This window comes from Podarcis cretensis (genome assembly GCF_951804945.1).
Source record: "Podarcis cretensis genome assembly, chromosome: 9".
In the NCBI taxonomy this organism is placed as follows: domain Eukaryota; kingdom Metazoa; phylum Chordata; class Lepidosauria; order Squamata; family Lacertidae; genus Podarcis; species Podarcis cretensis.
Window position 1 is genome coordinate 29,790,939 of NC_137178.1, and position 24,176 is coordinate 29,815,114.

The window sequence follows — 24,176 nt, forward strand, 5'->3', positions numbered from 1 at the left end:
CAGTTTCCATTCCAAAGCCGTAGCGCGCAGCTCTACGTCTTAAACCCTAGACCGCCGAAGTTCCGTCTGAGTCTCCTCCCCCTAGACACCAGTTTAAGACTCTAGCCTTACTCCACCTCTTCCGTTGTTCTTTCCTCCTCTGGGTCCGTCTGCCCGCCGGGGTGTTGCCCTTTCTGGACTCTTCTGATGCTGAAGAGTCCCCGGATTCTTCCCCCTGCCTCCGGCGTGCTTTAGGACCTGGCTCCCAATCCGAGCTCCCTGCTGTCCCGCGCGCCTGTACATTTGAACTTGGCGCGCGCGCCCACCCGGCCACCTTCCTCCTGACCGTTACACTGCTCCTGTCACTGCTTCCCCCTTCGGGGGGGCTAGCTGGATCTGACTTCCCCTCCGTTCCCTCACTCAGCGATAGGGGCGTGGTCAGCCCTGACTCATGGGACTCTTCCCCCCCACTACGCTCTGGTGGGGAAACTGGTCCCGATCTCCAGCTGCTGCTTTGGGAGTCGCTGCTGGCCCCTAGCTTCTGGTGCGTCCCTCCCGGGACCCCCCTTGCCCTGGCCATCAGAGCCCCCTTCTGTGAATCTTCCGATTCGCTGAAGAGGCTCATGGAATCTCTCGGGCCACTGTCATCTTCCCCTACGCTGCCCTCAGATTCTTCCCCTTCGCTCTCCATCTCCCCTCTTCCCTGTGCTTCTGCTCCTGAGCCCCTGACAGTATGTAACCTGAAGCGTATGTAACCTGAGGTACCACTGTATAAAAATTAAAATATGACAGAAAATGATTGATATCATTTGAAATTAAAAACACAACTGAAACGCATTTTTTAAACTAAGAGGACCATATCCTCTTAAATAACACAAGTTATTTAAAAGGCCTGGATAAACAAGGAAATCTTCACTTGGGACTGAAAAGGCCAGAAAGATGGTGTCAGGTGAACCGCCTTTAGAAGGATGCTCCATAACTGGGGCCCTGTCTCCAGTGGTTGCCCCATACCCCTCAACTGTCCCGCTTTGAGTGGGGCATCCTAGAATTAAAGAAGCCATCCTGGCTTCTGAATGCATCCCAGGCACAGCCTCCAAAGACACCAGTTTTGTGGGTCATGCTCTCAAGTGAGTTACCTGGCTTCCATGAGACTGCAGCCCCCAAAAGACACACGTCCCAATTTTCCTCTGTGGCATGTTGGAGGGTATGTTACTCATCTCATGTTGTTTGGCAAGGGCACTTGGAGCAAGGATTCAGACCAGCTCAAGGTAGGGTGCAATGAAGAGTACGGTATCAGTGCAGAGCTCAGGGATGTAGCCAACTAAGTTCCTTCAGAGTAGACCCATTGAAATTAATATAGCTTAGTCATGCTCATTTGTTTCGGTGGGTCTGCTCTGAGTAGGGCTAGCATTGAATATAATGCAATTCCCCTCCCCCCCCCCCAAATAAATAAATTTCTGGATTGACATATTATAAATGTGGATGGGTTATATTTATGTGCTACACTGTGCAATAAAATAACTGAAATTTAAGGAGTAACAATGGATCCTTTGACGATTTTAGAATCTTAATATGTTCAAATACAGTATGGGTTAAACAGGACTTATTTTACAGTTTATTTCAGAACATGTTTTCTCCTTTTGTTGAACATATTATTGCAACAACAGAAATCACATCAGCATTTCAAAGAAATATTGTAAAATAAAATACCTTAACAATTGGATTTATTTTTCTAATCCATCCATAAGTAATACCATGGGGACCTGTGCTATAGCTACTAAGAAGTTTTGTTAAGACCACTTCTGGGAACACTCAGTTTAGTTATACTGAACAAGCCAAAGGTCAAAGAAAACACCATCTGATCATCTTGAAAAGGAATAGTTAGGTTCTGAAAGGCTTCCCCCCTTTTCTTTTGATGGCAATGTGTGTTGCGTTTTCAGTTTTAGCACTATATTAGAGCACCCAATTTACCTCACTAGCCAGGTGGCACAGGTGCATTTTATCTCAAAGTAGATTTAACGGCCAGTCTTTTTATTTAAACTTAGATTTGTCTCATTCATTTAATAAGTGGTGTGTGTGCCTCTGGATGATCCAGTTTCAAGAGCAGAGCGGGGATATGGGTAATGATTTCTAAACCTTCTCTCGCCAACCACTCATTTCACTGAAGCCACTCTTCACAAGTCTTGTCCCATCAGAGTAACTTCCAGGATTGGGCCTCTGTTGAAGGAAAAGTGAATGACATGAGGTACTCTGGGGAAGTGATATGTGAGTTGGGGAAAGGATCCAGTACCCCTCACCCTTTCCATCTCCTGTCTTCTACATGACTGTGTAGTTTAAACATGCAGAGCTGCCACCATCTAGGTTTGATCCTATCTTAAATGACACAGATTCAGCATTATTTTCATGTTAGAAGCACTTAAAAGAATTTACAATTTAAATATGAACAAGAAACACATTGTGGCTAAAGCTATACTTTTTGGTCTTTTCAGTTACTTTGATTACCACCAGCCTCTTATCTTACTTCAACTGATCTGTTTACACAATCAATTCTGTAAACAAACTGAGTTTGTTTACCCAATTAAAGGGGTTAATCAAAGGCTGAAGTAAGATGGAAATGAGCCCTTGGATAAGCAGCTACAAAGGCACTGAAAAAGTAACAGTGGTTGGTTTTTTAGCTGCCTACTTGTGTGTAGGTATTGCATCAGAATGCAAGGATGGATCTGGGGCACATTTTTTTTAAAAAAAAAATGGCTGAAATAGGCAGAGGGGAAAACAACAACTAAATAATATCTTGGTGATTGCCTGCTAGCATATGATCAGGAACTCAACTATGGATGTTTTGCTGCTAAATTCTAGCACATTTTAAAAGAGTTCCTCTGTTTTCTATATAGTTTCTCAAACATTTTATTTAATCTCCCAGAAATGAAGAAGCAGAAAGATTACAAATTTTCTCCTTCATGGTTCCTACTAATAAAAGGAGTTTCAACATAACTGACTTAAAATCTCATTTTCCCTTGAGTTCTCTTTAGGTTACAGACAGACAAATCTTACAGCTTCCATTTTTGTCCTCCAGAAAGGAAAGCACATGTGAAAAAGTTTCATAAATATGAAAAATTAAAAGTAGATTTTGCAGAAAAGATATGTGAACAGAATACTAAATTCCTGCCAGCTACAATTCATTAATTTTCTCTGAAAGTTCCTATAGGATTTCATTACAAAATATTCCCCCTCCTTAGGAGTAATGTAAGATCATGCATCAATTCCCCTATCTGCACACAGCTGGAGACCGAGAAAGAACTTCCCTGCTGAGTACCTAATAAAATGATGAAATACCATAATGTAGCCTGTTATAAGATACCAATGACCACTCCCTATGTTTTGAATGTATTTTACGCTATTGTAATTAATTACAAAAAATTTTGTTGTATGGAATAGAAAAAAGCTACATTTCTTTCTACACAGTAATTTAACTAAAATTTCAGAACAAATAGAACTAGAAGTGATTAAATTGTATTTAAATGGACATGTATAAAACACCAAGAAAACATAAGCAGCTACAGTACATAAAGCCTACAAATAAAACAGCAAAAACATTCAACAGCATTAAAACCATAAAACAGCATTTGTCAGCCCAAGGTAAAGGTAAAGGACCCCTGACAGTTAAGTCCAATCGCAAACGACTCTGGGATTGCGGCACTCATCTCACTTTATGGGCTGAGGGAGCCAGCATTTGTCCACAGACAGCTTCTGGTTCATGTGGCCAGCATGACTAAGCTGCTTCTGGCGAAACCAGAGCAGCACATGGAAATGGTGCTTACCTTCCCGCCGGAGCGGTACCTCTTTATCTACTTGCATTTTGACATGCTTTCAAACTGCTAGGTTGACAGAAGCAGGGACTGAGCAACGGGAGCTCACCCCGTTGCAGTGATTCAAACCACCAACCTTCCGATTGGCAAGTCCTAGGCTCAGTGGTTTAGACCACAGCGCCACCAGCATCCAAAGCCTTGCTAAAAATGAAAGTTTTAACCTGGTGGTTAAAAGTCATTACTGACGATGCCTTTATAGGTCTGCTTCAATGGACAGGCAACAAGCCCCCCACCCCCCATTTACGTGCATTTCCTATGTGTGTGACCACGCATACGCACATTGCACTGAACCCAGATGTAAATTTAAAAATTGCAAAAACAGCCCTAGAAGAGCCCAGGACGGGCAAAAGGTGCCAAAACAGTGCCTAGCAATCCCATGAGCCCTTGCACTGACCATTGAGGCTTGTGGAGAGTTGGATTTTGAGCAACAAGGTTTGGAGGGAGTGATAATGGTGGAGTTTAGTAAATGCTGCTGGCTTTTTAAAGGGTTTTTCAAGAGTTTCCATAGTTTTTGGGATATTTGCAACCTCTATGTAAAGGGGGGGGGGGTTGCCTGTACTTATTTAAAGTGAGTCACATTTATTTCAATGGAACTTGCTTCCAAGGAAATATGCTCTGAATTACAGAATCAATTAGCAACTACATTTCATATTCCAGGGTCAAAGGTCCGGAAGCAAACAATTCTCTAGACCTCACCAAACAAATATGCACATATCAGATCTGAGTTTCTCCTATCCCAAATCCAACCTCACCAAATCAATGTCAGAGGAATTCCTAAAAGACACATTCAAACAGGACTGGGGAAAATATTGTTACAGTGCAAGATTAAGAAGTGTGCTGGCTGTATTTAGTCTGTATGCTGGCTTACTCAATCAAGTGTGCTGCTTTTATTTATTATATTAGCTCTAACCAAGCATCTCAGATTTCCTTAAATTTCTTCACCCTTTCACATCTTCCCTCATGAGGGTCTTTCAATTACAACACAATTTCTGTATAGGCTAAGTAGGCGGCTTCTGCGTGCAGTGTTTCAACTGCAGTTCTTTCAAAGTATGTACCCTTCTGTTCATTTCTTGCCTGCTGTTTGATATGATGCAGGTCTTCACCTATTTTTTTAAATAATTTTTTATACAGTACGGTTCCTCTGGTAAATATTTGAAAGGGACAGTACATCATAGCTGCCATTATCACATGCAGATTAGGGGTGAAATCCTAACCCTGGGCTTGCTAGGATGGGTTAGATGTGGTAGATCTCTAGCTGAGTTGTAAGTTTTTCTTATAGAGGAGTTTTCTTGTTTTGTACATGTGTGAAATTAGGCCCCCTTTTGCCCCAGTGCACATGACTTTACATTAACATAGAATCATATTTGTCATTTTATTTCCCATTCACTCAGTTTGGAGAGATCCTTCTGGAGCTCTTCACAATCCCTTGTTTTAATCACTGTATAGTCCACTAACGTGGCTACTTCACTACTCACCCCTAACTCTAGAACATTTAGTTGAGAAATACTGGTCCTTGGAGGACTCAATTTTTACACCCTTCAATTGGGAAAACGGCTTCCTGTTCCTTAATCCATAAAACCACCTGTCTAATCCATTAAACAAACTGCTAAGCTTTACTGAGGGGCTTTCTCAAAAGATTTTTCCAAGGCTAAGTACACAATTATTATTATGTGCATTTGATCAAATGGAAGGTTTTAAAAGTTTAGAAGCAAGCTGGAATTCTGGACAGGAAGCTGTAAGTGGCAACCATGTTACTGTGCTTTTTGATCTAATCTGAAGGCCCTTCTTTGGTGCTCCAGTTTGAGCCAGTCTAAACTTGTTTTGAACTAATCAGGGTATAATTTCACTTCACCTCCATCTTTCATTCTCTAGAACTAACCTAGCTATTAACTCTCTGAGATATTATGGTTTCTAAACATTTCTTCTAATCATGTACAGAAAACAGTCTTATCTTGACCAAGAAATCATTTTTGCAATGGTTTTTGTTTTTCAAAAATAATGTGTCTTGGCTATGCATAAAACGGTGTGATTAAGAGCTATCAAAATCAAATGATCAAAGGCTTTATACTTGCTTAGCTGCTTGTTCTCTGTTTATTTGTCCATGGTAGGGGAAAGGTTAGTCCTTTAGCTAGCTACTCGTGAAAAAAAAAAAAAGAGGGCATATAAACAGGCACATAGGTCAGCGTACCACAGATGAGTGACCATGACAACAATCTGGAAACCTTCAAATCCCCCAAACTTTTTAACGATGACTTTAAGAAAGAAGTACTAAAAGAAAACAATGTTTGGGCAGGGAGGGGGGTAATTAGTTCAAAGTTCAGGATCTTCATGCTTCTGGAGCTGTTGGGGGATTTGGAGGACATATGTAGAGACTAGGAGGTGGGAAGCCTGCTTGAGTTGCTTTCCTGTTCTTCATTATTATTTCCAGATTAAGTGGGGGTTGGAATGTACGTCATGGGAATTCTATTTTTCAAAGGTGGAAGATAGACTGAGTTGTGTTGGGGGCCCAATTATCTGCTTCTGAGAAGCATCACGAGGCTTAGCAAAGGTTTCTCAACCATTCTTAGATGAACATTACTCATAAACAGAAAGCACTATTACCCAAGGCATTGCACCAACAATATGATAAAGGGGACACATATTTATTACTATTACTTTCCATGATTTTATCCAGAGGCCTTAAGCATGTCAATGGCATGTTTTCAGGTTTTTAAATATCATGCACTATATTATATAACTGATACCTTGCCAAGTAGGAATTATCTTTAGTCAAATGATTTTTCGGATTTACTTTAGAAATGTAATTAGAAAGGAATATGAGGAGACATGGGGCTCAATTAAGATATGGTGTAATCGCTGACCTCAGAGAATTTGCTTTTTACTTAAAGTAGAATGCATGAATTTATTATTGGTTCAGTTTGTCTTCAGAGCTACAAGGTACTTTTTTCTCGTGGAAGAATTTGAAAGTTAAATAAAATTAAATACTATTCTGACCAAAGAGGAAGTAGTTGACACAGAAGTTTCATTAAAGACTATTAAAAACAAAAATAGAATTTTCCACTGACCTAACCATTTGTCAGAATTCCCTGTAATAAATGACATTTCAACACAGACTATGGGCTGAATCTAACATTTTAGTGGAGTTTATACAGTTCTAAGTGGGTTAAGGAGTGTATCTAATGCTGTCCATCTGTGAAAAAAATGGACTTCCACTTATGGAAAGGGATTTCATGTTCCTCTCTCCCCATTGCAGCCCCCTCCCATGCAACCCCAAAATATGCTCTGGGGGGGGGGGGCTTCGATCCGCAGAGCAGATTTTGAGGCTGCATGGAGGGCTGCAGGAGAAAGACAGGAATGTGAAATTCCATTAAGTGAGTGGAAGTCCATTTTGCTCATGCATGGACAGCTATGGATATATTGCTTAACACATTTATTCCCATGTAAATTCTGCCAAATTTGTCTTGATTATCTGTATCTATGTTACACAAATGTGTGCCAAGAAGCCATGCTATAATTATTTAAGAGGAAACTTTTCTTGTTGTTTTAACGTAGTTCAGAGGCATTGCCTCAAGTGGTACATAAATTTATTATGAGATCTTATTACTGTGTTATGAGATTTGTAAATTGAATAGATGAATGTGGATTAAGTAAATTGGCTGCATTGTTTACACAAAGAGCAGCATGGTTTCATTTTATGTTCTGTGCCAAAACAAAGGTGGAATGCATTTCACAAACTTTTAATGCCCCGCAAAAATGAACCCACCCCTTTCAGCACCTGCTTATGAGGGGATGAGTGCTGGGTAAAGAAGAAACACATCCCTGTTGCTTACCAGGCTGAAGCCGAATCATTAGGATGCAAATCCAAATCCAAATCTTATTTCAGTTAAAACAGTCCAGGGGGATAAATCTAAATTGTGCCTGTGCACAATTAGTAGAATGTAGCAGATTTTCTACAACCATGGTTCCCCCCCACCTTTCTGATCAAATGAGTAAAAACTTACATGGCTTAAAATGGCCCCTACCATGTTTTAGGGTTATCCTTCTTTGGAGAGCCACTCATGGTTGCTCTTTACAGTCTGATGGTTTGTCACAACAAAATGCAATCTAATTCCACAAAACTAGAGAGGTTTCTGCTTCCTTATGCAAAGCTGAATGAAAAAGGGGCTCTGATTTCCAAGGAAGATCTCCTGGTTTTTACAATCCTATCACCACTGTAATCACATTCATCATTACATTTCATCCAAGGAGCTCATGGTTTTCTTCCTCCCAATTTAACCTAACAACAACCTTGTGAGGTAGGCTAGGCTAAGTTACTTTGACTGCTCCAAGATGCAGCTATTCATGCACCCCTTACATCTCCACCTGCTGGCAATTCCTAAGCATAGTAAGTATTCCACCACCATGTATTTAAAACAGCAACTAGTGTGGGAGAAAGACTAATATTTGTGGACACATGTCCAAACACAGGGACTTGGATTGTAAATGTGCCTTTCATAAAGAGATGGGTTTCTTCTGTTCATGGAAGGCTAGTGGATGATCCCAAGGACAGGGGTGGAGCAGGTTAATTTTTGCTGATTGTCCCACTTCCTGCAGCCTCCTCATTGGTTGGATATTCAGAACTCTACCCACAGGATGTTTCAGCCAATGGAAGAAAACACAGCATTGTCACCACCTCAAGTCTGTAAACAGTTTAATTTGCATCAGGTTTCTAGATTTCAACGAGTCAATTTAGACAGTCTGGCTGCAAACAGATTAGTGTATCTGAATTAAATAGGAAACAACAAAGCACTTTCATATTCAAAACAGCACGGACATTTTGCAAAATGATTTCATAACTTAAGCCTCTATTCTAGTCTATAGTGACCTGAAACCCTGTTATTCTCAGCTATTAAAGTGGATCCAGGCTTATAGTGCTATACTAACTATGCCCTATTTAATTCAGTGGGGCTTACTCCCAGCTTGGTGGATTTAGAATTGCAGCTTTAGTTAATTTCAAGGGGTTTACTTGTAGCATGACTAACTAAAGTCCCACTGATTTCATTGGCCCTATTCTAAGCATTACTAAGTCTGGATCTAAACCATTCTGTTCAGTTAAGGTGCAGACCCTGACAATTGGAGTTTGTGGAAAGAGGAAAAAGGTTGTATTGAGTATTCAATTTTTGGCTTAATTAATAGTACTGCAGTTATTTATTTATTTATTTATTTATTTATTTATTTATTGTTCATTATTATTATTTATTATTGTTGTTTTCCAAAATGTATAGGAATGCAATAATTTTTTCTTTAAATCAAATGCAAATGTAAATCAAGAAGAAGAATGCTAAGTGTACATACCTGAGAACAGCTAGGCTAAGATAAAGCCGCTGAGAAATTGGGGCTACTATGAATATCATCATTATAATGATGATGATGATGATCTGATAAAAAAAAATGTTCCTAAACTGTTCTCAGTGTTCTACTATTTAAAAATTCCAGATGGCTTAGAACACCATGCCTGTTCTTTTATTATATGACACAAAAGTGGCAGCCTTACTCCCTGTTGCAGGGAAATTTCAAACATTGTTAGTTTACACAGCATGAGGAACATTCACCTATGATGTATGACAGGGGCAGCTTAGCAGTGCAAATGGAACAGAACCTGCTTGCATGTTTGTAAGTCTTATACTATGTGTCTGCCAGGAGCAAACAAGAGTAACCTAGAAATTGTATCCAACTCTATCACAAAGACTCAGGATAAATTATAACACAGTAAACGTGATTAAGAAGGCTATTCCTACATAGCTACCTCCTCATCTGTTTAGCTGTCTAAAAGCTTTTTTGCATAAAAAATACACAAGGCCAAACAGTCAAATTAACTACAGGCATTTCTTATCCATATTAATCTTATCAATAGCACAGGTAGTTTAACCAAAACGACCTCATTATTATCACAAACTAACAGCTATCACAGTGCCACTGTTCACTGTTCAGGAAGCCTAATCTATCTAATAACAGCTCTTCTTCTTCTTCTTCTTCTTCTTCATATTCATATTTGTTAGGAACAGCAGAACTTGGGATAATGTAGACCAAAAACACTATTTTTGTTCATTTATGTTTCACTTATCTCTACTACTTATCACTACATCTTGTGTATTAAGGCCCTATCATTAGATTTTATTCACAATATAGTACGGTACTAATTCAATTAGGATAAACAGAGGTTACCACAATGCCCTTTAACTAGCAATTATCAATTAGCTGAATTTATTCTGAGTCCCCTGTGGGACACAGATAATCAAGGATGAGTGTGTAAGCTCCGTTAACAATTCTTAGTTAGCCATAGTGTATCCAAACACAACAAAATCTGATTCCCAGGGGAAGGAGGGCAACCTAGGTATTTAGAAACATACCATCAGCGGCTGTGTGCTCCACAGAGAAAGAAAGAAAGCACACTGCCTCCGAACTGGGGCAGGAGGGAGAGAGATTAACGAGTCACACCATATGGTAGGTGCCCAGCCATGGTCACCATCCAGTATCCATTTTCATGTAATAGCTTGTGGTTGGTGGGCACATTTTTCTAGCAACTTAGTTCTGCAAACCAGCAGAAGACCATGTTTATTCCCCCACAAACCTAGCAAACCTACTGTACTCCAAAAAAACCCCTTTTATTTTTCTTCAACACAAACCAAGCGCTTGCTGTTGATTACCAAACACAACTGTCCCAATCTGTACCCTGCTTTGCCAACATAATGGCTTTTTTACCCCAGTTGCTCACTTGCTGTAACAATTTCATGGTAAGTACTGGCACCATTTTTTCTATTAAAAAAGCACTGGTAATAATCCTTAGTAATAAACTCATCTGCACTTACTCATTATGGTGCATTAGGGCACTGTCCTTCCTTGCACAATTGCATACTTTATGCACCTGTAGTTTGTGGTACAAGCCGGCATTTGTGTAAGAAGTTGAAAAAACTCTATCTAACAGAGTAAAAAAGCTATCTATCACCACCTTTTAGAAAAATTGAGGTGTAAAATTTGATATATAAATTGAATTAAATACAATAACAAATTAAGGTTAAAAACTAGGGATAAGAACTTGTTGAACAAATATTTGGATATGGAATACAAGAAGGGAAGGCGAGGGGAAGTCGTGGAAAAAAGTTATTGAAAATAAGGACTGTAAATGTTGAATGTCTTTTAATTCTGTCTTTTTTCCCTCTTTTTCTTTATTTTCTTTTTTACTTTTTCTGGATTATTTGAAACTCTAATAAATATCATTTTTAAAAAAATAGAAAAATTGAGGTGAAGTAGAAATATCTAGATTCTTAGGAAACTCATCAATGGATAGCAAGGATTGCTGTGACCTCATTAATGAGGGATAAATCATTAAGGATTAATAAAGCCTTTCCTCCTCCCAGGAGGGGAGGGGTTGTGATCGGGAGATGATTCCCATGTCATGCAGGGGGCGCTCCGCCCCCTGCTTCAACTCCAGGGCTGGCGCCACGCCTCTCCTCAGTTGGGCACCCAATAGGGAAGCTCGACGGGGGAGTGGCTTGCTGCTCAAACGCAGCCGCGCCAGCGATCCCCACCATTGCACACACATTTTCTTCGAGTCACCCACCCTCCACTCCCTTTAGATTAGCTGTTCCTGAGACTTTGCTATGGACCTCTGGTTGGCCGCCCTGTTTAACCAGGGGGCCTGGTAGGAGTTTTTTCCAATTGGCTAAATTGGCCCGGCCTCTTGGTTTTTTTCGCCTACCTCGTAGCAACCGTCACAACTTTCGTGGTATTTGGCGGTTAGGCATTGGAATGTGTTGTTGGTGTTTCGGGTGGCAGGGTGTGGCCATTGCCTTCCCCGACAATTTTGGGTATTCCGCTAAAGGAATCCGGTGGTCGTGGATCCTGTCCGATGTCCGTGGGGGGGGGGGGCATGGCACGACCCTCGGTGACATCAGGAAGAGAGCCTATAGTTGGATTAGCATCAACAGGCTTCCCCTACTGGTGGTTAACCCCTCCTCAGACTCACCCCTCTACGAGTGGGTGGAGTCTAATGTTCCGTGGTCCAATGCCTAAGCCAATACCTTCTCACATGCTGTAATCAATAAAGTTGTGGCCTTTACCTTACCCATTACCCTTACATTCTGTGTCCACGTGTCTTTATTCCCCAAGCGGGGATCGGGTCCTGGAATTCAGCTTAAACTCAGGGAGAGACTGCCTCTTCATTGGCAAGCCAGCAGCTTCAACAAACCATAGAAGTATTAAACTACTCATTGCTAATGTTTGGGTACTAATGTTTGAGTACCTGAGTACGTGACATTTATTTTGCCACACTTTTTAATCACTGTATTATTGTCCATGCCATTTCATTAGTTGAATTAAACTGAGGCAAACCATTTACTCCAAGCGCAGGGTAAATTTATTGGTTTGTAGGACACAAGATGTTACAGTGCAAAATGGCAACGTAAAACTGAAAAACACATTCAATGCTGTCATGTTCAGTATAGAATAGTTGTACATAAGCCTGTTATTATACAATGTTAATCTTCTAGAGTATTATTATTATATTTATTTATATCCTGCCCTTTTCTCAGATAATATTTTTTAGTTTAATTTTTTAAAATCATTTATGCAATGAATATTAGGTTTTATTCTTTGTTGCCTTCTGTAAGGATGCAATATTTGAATTCCTCTGAAAGCAAGGCATCCCCATTCTTTGGTTTTGATTTCCTCCCCTGGGCAGTTCATCAATTTCAAGAGCAAATACTTCTCCCTGCAGTGAGATACCCCACTGCAGTTTTCTAAAATAATACATCATCTCCTCTTGTTCCATGCTACTTTCTAGTATCCTTTAGCTTACTTTGATTTCTGCCTACTACCAGAAACTAGGAGTTTAAAACTCATTAAATAGCTCTATCTGTGCATACAAAACATTCTCATCTCAAAAAAATGCTGAAAGCAAGGAACCTCCTCCTAGTCATTAAAATCTATTGGCAAAAGGTGAAAGCATCTCTTTTACTTCAAGACAAACGTGAAGCTTATGTGTTCTCTACACTATCAATCGCTGCTCCAGTATATGTCCTCCAGATAATGTGGCAGGCATATTTTTCTCTTATGGCTGCAATCCTTAACTCACATTTATTCTGGTCCTATGCACATTATATTCAGAAAAAAACTCCCACTGAGTTCAGTGGGGCTTTCTTCCACACTGTGTGCATACAGCTGTACTCCCAAAGCCAAACTACATGTGCCATTAAAACAAGGACTTCACTTATTCATTAGTCCTCTGTAGAATTCTTTGGGAGTTCAGGTGGTCCCACTGCCTTATGGGATTTACTGGAGTGTCTTAGTAGATAGTTATCTCCCACAGTGCCTTGTGCCCCCTGCAAATTTTGCTTATGCATTGAGCTTGCTTTCATGTCCACTCGGCTCTTTTGATGCAAGTATTATGGATAGAAGAGGACCCTAATATATATTGTCAAAAATCATTTTTGCTTATCTCAAATACTCTATGAGATGTTTTGCCTCCCAGTTTCATTAAGAGTGAAAGTAATCAGACCTAACTATTCTTCCTTCTAGGTGCATGAAGGCCAAAGTACACATAACATTAGTCACATGTTTAAGCAAGCATGCTTAATCTGGCTGCCTTTATTTTGGTGGGAAAGCAGACATTGGGCTCTGGAATGTGTTTCTGACCTGGAATGTGTACCTGATGTCTCCTTCCTGGCTGGTTTTTGCCATCAAACACACTGTTTACTGCAAACAGCATCTATGAGAAAAAATAGCAGAGCAGCAGAATGCATTTTGAATATAAAAACTGGTGTGGGACCCCAATCTGAATCAGGATCGTATCTTGGATTTCGCCCTGAATCGCTTTTCCTCATTTATTCCACTCTTGGTAATAAGATGATACAGGCTAGGCCCATTAAAATCAATGGGATTTGTTAATCATGGCTAACTTAAGTTCCATTGATTTCAATGTGTTTGCTTCATGATTAACAGTCAGAATCCTAACCATGTCCACTCAGAAGTAAGTCCTATTGAATTCATTGGAACTTACTGCCAGGTAAGTGGCATTAGGATGGTAGGCTACTTAAATGCAGAGCTTTATGAAATCTTTGACATCAATGACCCATGACAGTGTACAAGGCAGGCAAGTGTTAACTTAAGTGTAATACATGACAGGTTACATTGCAAAGTCCACCTAAACTTTTAGCATTTTAAAAAACCAAGTAATAAAAATAATGCTCCTCAAGAGCAGGCTTGAACTTATATGTTCAACAGATAATATATGAAAGTATGAATTATTTCTACTTCTATATGCATCAGTAACCAATCCCATCAGCAATGACATAAAAACAAATATAAACACATGTTTTTCAAAAAGTAGCTCCATAATAGTTTTCTGTTCATGAGATAAGTTAGAGCATACTGTTTCTATTACCTTTAGTTTTAAAATCACACACATAAAAGTTGCAAAAAGAGTGTGAACTGCTAAATATAAATTTGTTAATGAATATATCAATTAGTAAATTCACCCTTAAAAAAAAAAAGCTGAGGAACGGCATGATAAATACCTGCTTAGTAACCAAATTAAATTCAGCATCCACCAAAGTGGCAAAATTCAAGGAGAATGCTGAAAATAGCCCCTTGAAAAGGGTGGCAGAAACTTTTTGAATCTTTAAAAACTAGTGCAAAAGCTTAATGGCTCAAAATGAATGCACAGTCAAACAAGGCATGCTTTCCCCTTAAAAAGCTCTACTGTAACAGAAGCTAGGGCCCAGATGTTCTGTGGTTAAAGCTGTCGCTTCATTGCATGAAGGCACCGCAGGAGTGAAACATAGCCCTAGCATTCCTTCATCTAAAATTCATTTTTTGGCTTCTTTTTCTAACAGTTTCTTAAACTGACAAGCGAAGCCTAAAAGTTTGTCTTTTATATCATCATGAAGTGTATCCTTTTACAAAACAAGATTTCTGATGATGTGTTTATTCACTATTTTCCATAACATATTTGACACATTAAAAAAAAATGTAGGGGGGAGAGAATAGAGCTTTCAGAAGTCAAGGGTAAATGCTTCGACACCTTTCACATTCAAGAAGCTTCAGTGTCCAGGATCCAAACATGTTTTGCGGATATCATGTTTAATATAACTTGTAACCGTAAGAATGTGGCAGCTTGTCCGATTTTATTTTTAAAGACAAGATTGAAAGCGTACTCTTCTATTGTCTCCCTAGACAGATGGATTGTAACAACAACAATATCTAAAAATATATTTGATTCAGAGATATTCATCAGCCTACGGAAGGTTTCCAGGGTGCCTCCAAAGTTGCCTAACGAATTAATCCAAACTTACCTGTAAACTTGCCCCTTTAAATTAATGAATTTCTGTTTCCAACCACCAGCCTAAAAAACCTCTGTTAACTCAACATTATTTGGAATTACTTTTAATTTAAATTTTTAACAACCTAATTTTCCAAATTAAATATTAACTTTTCAATGGTAGTGCCAACAACAACAAAAATTAGGTTCTAAAATTAATTAGCAGTGTCAAGTTGCCAACACCAAATCCTGAGATACACTACCATATATAGTGCTTACATTCAAAATTGCACTTTTCTAGTCAGTTTTCTCCATGGAACAATGCTCAAGTGTCTCCAGACACACAGTCATGTGGATAAACATAATGTACATACCAAGAGTATACATGGACATACTAATCAGCAATATTATCATTATGGCAACATTTTTGGAGCCGTTGTCATCAGAGGAATCGCACGCTAAACTTATCCGTGTATTATGGCAAGAATGGGCATGTTCAGAACTGGAGAAAAGCAACCAAGAAAATGCTTGCCCTAAATTATGAGCAACCCATTTCACAATGCAGTTGACACAAAGCACTAGAATTTAACCCCCTTTCAATCCTGTTCCTAATCAATAGAATTTACATAAGTTTAAATCCCCACATTCCAGTTTAACTGTGTCTGGTCATTATTATCAAAGCAGCATACAATAAGAAAAACAAAGGAAGAGATACAGATTCTAAAAACAATAAAACCTTTCCTACTATTATCATGAGATAAATTATGTGTTTCCAAGTGGTTTGGGTACTAACAGTTTGCTCTTATGTTTGTATGGTCCAGTAATAACATGTAGAGGCTAAACAAGCACTATACCAATGCACCACAAAAATAATGTTTTGCAATTGGCTTGGCAGGCAAATAGGCCTGTGATAAACTTTTAGGATGCATTTGACCTGGAGCCCTCAATGTGACCTCCATGAGCGCTGCAGCAACCTCATACATAATACTTAACACTCAAATAAGGTTTCCCTGTCCCTACCAATTTCTATTTTATTTTACAAATACTAGGTTTAGGAGGTTTGGTTCAGGGTGTAGCCTTCTTTTTTTTGTCTGTTTTATTTCTTGTGTGATGTGTGCAGGTGTTTTTGCTTTTGCATTTTTGGAGGAGGCATGGTTCTGAGCATCCCCAGTTTTTCTTCTGTGAAACTGGCATGCTGTGGTACATACAACAGTTGCCTAGATTTCCACCTGTGTCCCCAGGTGCCCAAAAGCTGGAGAGCTCTGATCTACACCCCCACATTGGGTCATACCAGAGTTGCAGTTCTGCGCCTTCGAACTGGCAAGCAGGGCTTACTTGTATGTAATTATTCTTGAGTTATTTCACCAGCTCCTATTGAAAGTTGTACCTTTTCACAAGCACAATAGCATTTAAAATAGTGTTCAAAGGTCCATTAGATTCTAGACCCTAAATTTGCCAAGTGCATGTCTGAACAACAAACAAGCATGCAAAAAGCACCTCTGGGGACTATGTGAAAAATTTGTTTGCACAAAAGGTCATCGTCAGCTATACTGACATGCAACAGACATAATGGCCATGTCCTAGATTAAAAACCTGTGTTTTTGTTTTTCCAGAAATGTAAATGGCATAATTTAACTCAACTTCAATTTGGGACATTTTATAATATAGTATATTGCCTTATGTTGAATCAGCCCATTGATCCATCTAGTCCAGTACTCATTACAGTGGTACCTCAGGTTACAGATGCTTCAGGTTACAGATGCTTCAGGTTACAGACTCCGCTAACCCAGAAATAGTACCTTGGGTTAAGAACTCTGCTTCAGGGTGAGAATAGAAATCGCGCGGCGGCAGGCCCCATTAGCTAAAGTGGTACCTCAGATTAAGAACAGTTTCAGGTTAAGAACAGACCTCCAGAATGAATTAAGGTACAGGTACCACTGTACACTGACTAGCATCAGCTCCCCAAAGTTTCAGATGGGTGTCCTTCAGAGCCCTATTTGCAGAAGTCAAGGACTGAACCTTGGGTCTTGTGCATGCTAAAAAATGAGCTGCAGCTGATAGCCCAGGAGTTATGTTGATTAGCCACCATACCTTCAACAGATGCTGTGGGACAGATTTACATCAAACCCTCATTAAATCGAAAGTAATATGGTGCATAATGCACCAGGGCAATCAAACCCTATGGGGAAGAAATGCTTATCCAACTTGTTTGTTGTGTCTGGAGTTTCATTTATATAGTAATAGCTACTTACTGCATTCATCTGACTCGTGTCAGGTTTTTAAAGCATGTACACATAATTAGCTGTGCATCTGAAACAAGTTTACAGAACACCAACTTCAAGAACTGCGTGTCTCAGACTCATATCTGACTAGCTGGGAGTATTAAGATAGAATGCAGCTCTGAGTGTGTTTAGAATCGCCTAGACACATAGTGTTATATATATAGAATATCTGAGAGGTTTAAGATATACAAAAGGGGGCACTTCATTCAACATCATGTTGCTTGTGTGCACTCGGAGCATCTGTTACATAGCACCTAAGTCATTAAATGCTACTTCTGTGCTGCCATAAAGCTCTGGGGGTTTTTTTGGGGGGGTTTTTTAAAACCCTGTCATCTACAAACTAACATCTGCCTAACATGCATGTGACAAATTTAAACCCTCAAATTAGAAAAATATGTCTTATTATGTTGTATGCTTTACTAAGTGTACTTTTTACCCCAAACCAGTGATGAAAACACTACAGCCATCATGTTCTTCACAGAAAGCTGACATATCTATAGATGACGCCAACTATTTTCTCATATATATTTTGGAATTTGTTCAGTATGAGAAACCATTATCTTTTGAAATATCAGAATGTCAGAATTAAGGAAAAATTGGTATGCCTCAGTATTTTAAAAACAACAGAACATACAGAAACAAAAATCTGCAAATGGTATTTCCCGTTTTAAGTTTCTGTTGGTTTTGAAATCAAAACACAAAGCAGAAAAGACTAGCAAACATGTGCCAGCTTTTAACAATCTTACTTGCTTTGCAATCACAGAAAAACCTAGTGAGTTTCAAGTCTATAATCCAGCTTTCTGTTTAACGTGTATATTTCACATCTATCTTAAGTAGACAAGAGAAGAGGAGTTAATCTTGTCAACTCTTCTGTAACTTGATTTTTTTTATTCTTCCCTATACTGAAAATTGCACTCCTCTTACACTGGACACACTGGTTCAAAATACTGCCTCATACAATAAGAGCCTGGTAAAATCAATTATTAGTCATTTTTACACACAGAGGGAGGCAGTGGGGAGGGGGGAAGAGATTAGGTTTCTCTCAGTACATGAAAAGGCTGTAGGAACTACAAATGGTAGAGTTCAATACACTACCACAAGGTGAAGTTGAGGAGGATTCCTACGGAAATTAGTGGGTGTAGGTGTAGGAGATGGAAGCAATAATCAAAAATAGTTCTGGGAGCTGGACCTAGGATCCCTGATATGTCCAGATCCAGGTCCCATGAACACCTTTGAGAAAGTTGTACTACATATTCAGCAAGGCTTGGAATGTTTCTACACCATGTACTCCAAAAGCTATTCTTTGGATGTAAAATGTTGTGTCATATACGGTCATAAACAGACTAAGAATTATTTATATTGTTGTTTGTTTATTTATTCAATTTATCTCCCACCCTTCTTCCTCAAGGAGTCGATGGAGGCAATTACCATATACTTTATATATTTTATAGCATCCATCATTTTGACTAAGCACATCACTGAAAAGATATTTTATGTAGTGCAAAGATCAAACTGGCAACCCAATCCTATATATGTTTATTCAGAATTGATCGCAGGATTGCAGCCTAAAACCTATGCAGACTTACATGGGAAGGAAGCACCCTTGTGCACAACATCAATCTACTTCTGAGTAGACATGCACTGGACTGAGCAAGACATATGAAGATGATGTATACATAAAATAATCTATATCAGATAAAGAATCTCATACTATCAGCCTGCTGCAAATTTTTATTGCAGGTTTCCCACCAAGTTAAATTTCTGAAAATGTGAAACAACTCAGGAGAGATTAGTTTCATTAGATCTGAAATCTGTGGCACATAGCTGGATGTATGTACTAGTGAATCAGGTCCCTGGTGGAGATTCTCTGACTTGATCCCATTAGTATTACAACCCCTTTGTCTGGGGACTGACTCATAAACAAGCAAGTTCTGTACTGAGCAGAAATTATGCCATTTTGGTCCCACCTTCCTTCTTACTGAGCATCTCAGCAAAGCACAGTAAACAAATCATACAAGAGCTGTGATTTTGTAGGATCATTTCAAATGGCTGTCTCATTTGTAAACATATACTTTACTCGCAGTTGCCACATGCTACTATATACTTTACTTTTGGGGAATTTTTTTTTTTTAAAAAAATGGCATCGCAGGGAAGTGGAGATACCAAGAACAATAGTCAGCTCCCTTGTTCCAGGGTGACCCACAGTGGTTGATTCAAAGGCAGCATTCTCTTTCTGTGGCATTGGCAAGGATATTGCATTTATATATAACAATAAGGTAACCAGTTTGAGGAAGGCATAATACTTTCCCACAGGAGTGTTAAATGGGTCCAGAACAAATAAACTTGTGGTGAGGGCTTTTTTTTTTAGAGCAGGGATACCCTTCAATTATATGCTCTTTGAATGGTAAAAAGCTGTATCTGTAAGTGATTAAGAGTTACTTTATAGTCACAGTTTCAGCTCTGTTGAAATAAATGTGTAATACAAGCCACACATATTTCATATTCATTCCATCCAGTAACATCTTTCTTGTTTTGTTCCTTTAATTGCTGTGAACTGCCAGACCCCATTGCTAGACTAATCCACTGAATTTTCCAAAAGGTGCAGTAATAAAAACAAACAAAACCATCTGGAAACACACATTTGTTTCTTTAGAATATTTTGTTAAAAATATTACTAGTTTTAGAGACTTGTGGAGAGTTTAAAAGAAACTTGCTAAGAATAATATAACACCGATCATGAGCAGTTCTTAAAGAAGAAAATCGTTCAATTACTCCCTCCCCTTTCTGATCCTCTAAACTCATCTCTAACTCCAATTGTCACTACAAAATACAAAATAAAAAAATTCCTTCCAGTAGCACCTTGGAGACCAACTAAGTTTGTTATTAGTATGAGCTTTCGTGTGCATGCACACTTCTTCAGATACACTGAAACAGAAGCCACCAATTGTCACTGAAACTGGAAAAGGAAACCAAATCAATGAAGTCAATTAGGATGTTTAAGTCCCTGCAAACAACAGTTTAAACTTCAGCTTGAAAGAACTTGTTTGAGTTTTGCTTTGGTTAAACTGTGGTGGTGATGTGGGTGGAGACAAATGCCAGAGTCCCATATCCTGCAAGTGATTATGCTGCAGGAAAACTTTGGAAGAGACTACAGGATCACAAGCTGGGAGAAAAGAAGCTATTTTTAAGTAATAGGCAGCCTCTGGGTTATTTCGAGCCTTCTTCCTTTTCCTGGTCTCCCTCAGCCTCTCCCACAACTACCGTCTTCCAGAAGATCACAGGGAGAGGCTTCAGGGGTGCTGCGGCAGCAGGTAGAATAACCTAATGCTCCTTCTTTGGAGTAATGAGAGGGTCCATAACTTTGGACAGAAGGGGAGGAAAAGAGAAGGGGAACCCACCTAAGAACCAAACTGTCACGCCATGCGAGAACAGACTTCAAACAGGAGCGCTCCTGGAAACTCATCGCGGGTGGGGAACGTCTCCTGACGTGGTCCCGCCAGCCAGGGGGGCTTTGCTCAGCCCCTCAGACGCTGCCCCTTTGGAGGGGCGACGGGGGCGAAAGGAAACCTGGTGGGCAAGTCTTGTGAAGCTGCGCCGCTCCCCCGCCCTCACCCCGGCCCAAAAAGAAAAGAAAAGAAAGAAAGCGGGCTTGATCTCAGGTTCATGCCTCTCTTTCCCCTCCAACAGCACGAAGAACCCTTCCCAAAGTAAAGAGGATAATGGGAAGATCAGACACGGGATGAAGCAGACTGGCAGCAGGCAGATTTGTCTCATCAGATGACGGGAGAGAGAGAGAGAGAGAGAGAGAGAGAGAGAGAGAGAGAGAGAGAGAGAGAGAGAGAGAGACTGGGGTGCAGTCAAAAACCCCAGATTTTAATGGCTGGGATTGCCTTAGCCATTCTTCACCTCAGATTGGGCGCGCGTGCGTGTGTGAACCAACGATCTACTCTGCTAACTGTAATTCTGTCCCAACATTTAATATCACCGTTTTAATTAATCTGGCATGAGGAGTTCTCTCGATATCTTTCATAGCAGCTACTAACTTGCATCGGATCTCGCGTTGAAATTGGGGCTCTGGGCTGGCTGGGGTGTGTGTGTGTGTGTGTTAAATCGGAGAGCTGGATTTAAAAGGTGCCGAGAGGTAACTAATCCGCTTTAACTGATCTGACATCAGACAGCAAAACAGATTCGAGGCTACTGCGCTCCAAGCATCTCTCCCCCACCTCTCGCGCGCCTTTTCTCTCTGGTACGAATACTCGACCGGGGTGCATTTTAGAGCCAAGGAGTTGGACTGTCTGGCTACACAAACAGGTGGAGAGGGAAGTGAAGACGGGGTGGGGGAGGCAGCTTTCCAAGAGCCAGCCTGTCCCAGGATCTCTCGCAGAGGGCGCTGGATCGTAAGGCTGGGCTTGCGCGCGCAGCCTCCCGGCGAAAGAGCCCCGGGCAGCTGAGTTCGGCTTGTGAGGCACGGGCTGCCCTTACCCGCTGCTCTCCTCTCTCCGAGTGTCCGTCCCCCCCTCAAGTGTCCGCAGCCCGCCATCCCCCCGACCTGCTCTGCTCCCGCTTAGGCTGCTCCTGCCTGAGCTCCTCAGCCCGGCGAGAGACGAGAGCCCAGGGCGCCCTTCCATGGGGCGAAGCAGCCTCCAGCCGCGCGCGCCAACCTCTCCGCTCTCGGCTTCGGCTTACCTGAACGGCCAGCCTGGATTGGCCCGCGCCGACTTTGCCCCAAGTTCTTCGCGCGCGCTTCTGAGGCGAAGTGGCGAGGCGGGCTCTGAGAAGAACCGAGCGCGACCGGGGCTCCTTGTTGCCCGCGAAAGAGCGTGAGGAGAGGGATTTAAACTTCCCTCGAAGTCGCGATGCTAGAGTTCCTTCGTCGGTTCCCTTTTTCCGTTTTTCAGCGGGAACGGCAGGCAAAGCCCGGGCAGGTCCTTCCCATTCTTCAGGAGGAGGAGAGGAGACCAAGTCAAGAGGGGCGAGGGGCGAAATTGCCTGGCTGGAGGCTCCCTTCGCTTCTCCCACAGTTGTCTTTCTCGTGTAATGTTTAAAAAACGAGCGAACAGCCCAGCGCCGAGGAGCTGAGAGGGATGGCGCCTGTGTGCGACTCGCTCGCTGCCTGCCCGCCTGAGTTAGGAGTGTGTTGTTCGCGCTGAATGTCACTTGAGTGCAGCCTGGGAGAGCCGCTCCCCCCATACACCCCGCCCGCTACTTTCCCTCCCTGGCCCTGCCGCCGCCGCCGCCGCCGCCGCCACACACGCGCTCTCGCGCACACACAGCGCGCGCGGGGCCACCAAGCACCAACCAGGCGCCTGGGCAACGCCAGGCAAAAGCCTATCGCGCGGCCGCCTCCCCTCCCCTCCTTCCCTAAGCCTCGCCGATTGTCCCGGAGGGAGCGCACGCGGCAGCCCACCCCTCGCGCGCGCGCTCGCTCGCTGGCTCCTCGGCGGGCTTTGCCCTCAGCCGGGGGAAAGCGGGCAGGCGGAGCAAGCGGCGGAGGGGATTCGTGATTCCTTCTCGTCTGCTGCTTAAACTCTCTCAGGGACGACGGTTCCCTCAGACCTGGAGAGTGGCCGAAGTCACACAGGCTGAGGCAGGTGCGGCAAAGACACACAGCCACAACTGGCCCCACACAACTCGGGGGGCAGAACTTGAAAGCTGCCCTAGAGAGAAACAGGCCATTAGTGTCTCTGTCCCCCTGCTGAGGGCAGCAGCAGCAGCAGCAGCTCCCTAAGTGTATCTTCATCCCCTGTTAAGGTACCTGATCCTTTTAAGGTGAGATTCCAGGGAGGAGCCTGGTGTGCATCATGGGGTCTTCTACAAGTATAAAAAGTCTGTTTGAGCTGCTTCACGCGCTTTGGGCCACGTGGGAGTGTGGCTAATGTCAGAATGTAGAAGAGAACGACAGGTACGTTCTAACACGGACGTATACATTAAAGATAGACATATACACACAAACCAGTTAGCCACGTATATGATATCTGGACGTGTCTACAAAGATAAGAGTTCAGTCTGGTTCTGCCTCACAGCAGACTTCAGTTTCTTTCACAGCATGAGGGTTTTTGTTGTTGTTAATTACCTTCTGAACAACTGTCTCAAAGCGATTTACCCATAAGACAATTTAAAACCCCAAAACAACAAATATACCTGTATGCTTAGGGTGCATATAAAGATCTAAAAGCAGCATGTTAATATAATTTAAGATTTGCATTTTATATTAAGGAGTAACAACTCTCAGCTTTCTTCCCAACGGTTTGTGAAAAATAACATGTTAATATAGGGGCAGACAATGGTGTCAAGGTGATTGAAAGTGGTTTGAGAGAGGCTCTGTTTTCCATGATGCTCACACTTTTGGGGGGCTTCAGACTGTCACATAAACTCCAGTCAAACAGACTTTTCTCGATTTTGAAACTATACAAGAACCCACAGATTTGTTTACCAGAGACACAGATTGCCACTCCCTTCTTAAAACAACCCTCAACTATCTGGTGCTGGGGTCAGTTTTCCAAAAGACAGTACATTAAAATTTAAGTTTCAGATGTGCTGGTTGGATTGTGCTGAAACCACTCTCACAGTTTCACTTATTCTCCCCTCGCCACGTAGTGCACGCACTCTGGTATTATATGTTCCTAGCTTTACTACATTTTGAAATCCACTTGGAGAAGTAGCTAGGAAATTAGCATATCGTATAATTCTCGATACAACTGCATTGTGATGCTATCTTATTGTTTTCTGCTTCAGTACTACTGTGGAGTTTTC

The 24,176-nt window shown here is 41.3% G+C and overlaps 1 protein-coding gene across 2 annotated transcripts in view; it reads right to left on the bottom strand.

Moving 5' to 3' along the window:
* The window catches only part of NDNF (neuron derived neurotrophic factor), a 35,967-nt gene extending 13,377 nt beyond the window's left edge, over window positions 1–22,590 (bottom strand). Inside the window, exon 1 of one of the 2 annotated variants that reach the window (XM_079990520.1) lies at window positions 22,110–22,590. Coding sequence is in view for 1 of the 2 variants with exons in the window: in XM_079990519.1 (XP_079846645.1) it covers window positions 20,822–20,886 (65 nt within the window). In the remaining variant the exon portion in view is untranslated. Of the gene's footprint in view, window positions 1–20,821; window positions 20,902–22,109 lie in introns of those variants that run through there. The other variant, XM_079990519.1, reaches the window with a different exon arrangement.
* Window positions 22,591–24,176: the final 1,586 nt, after the last annotated feature.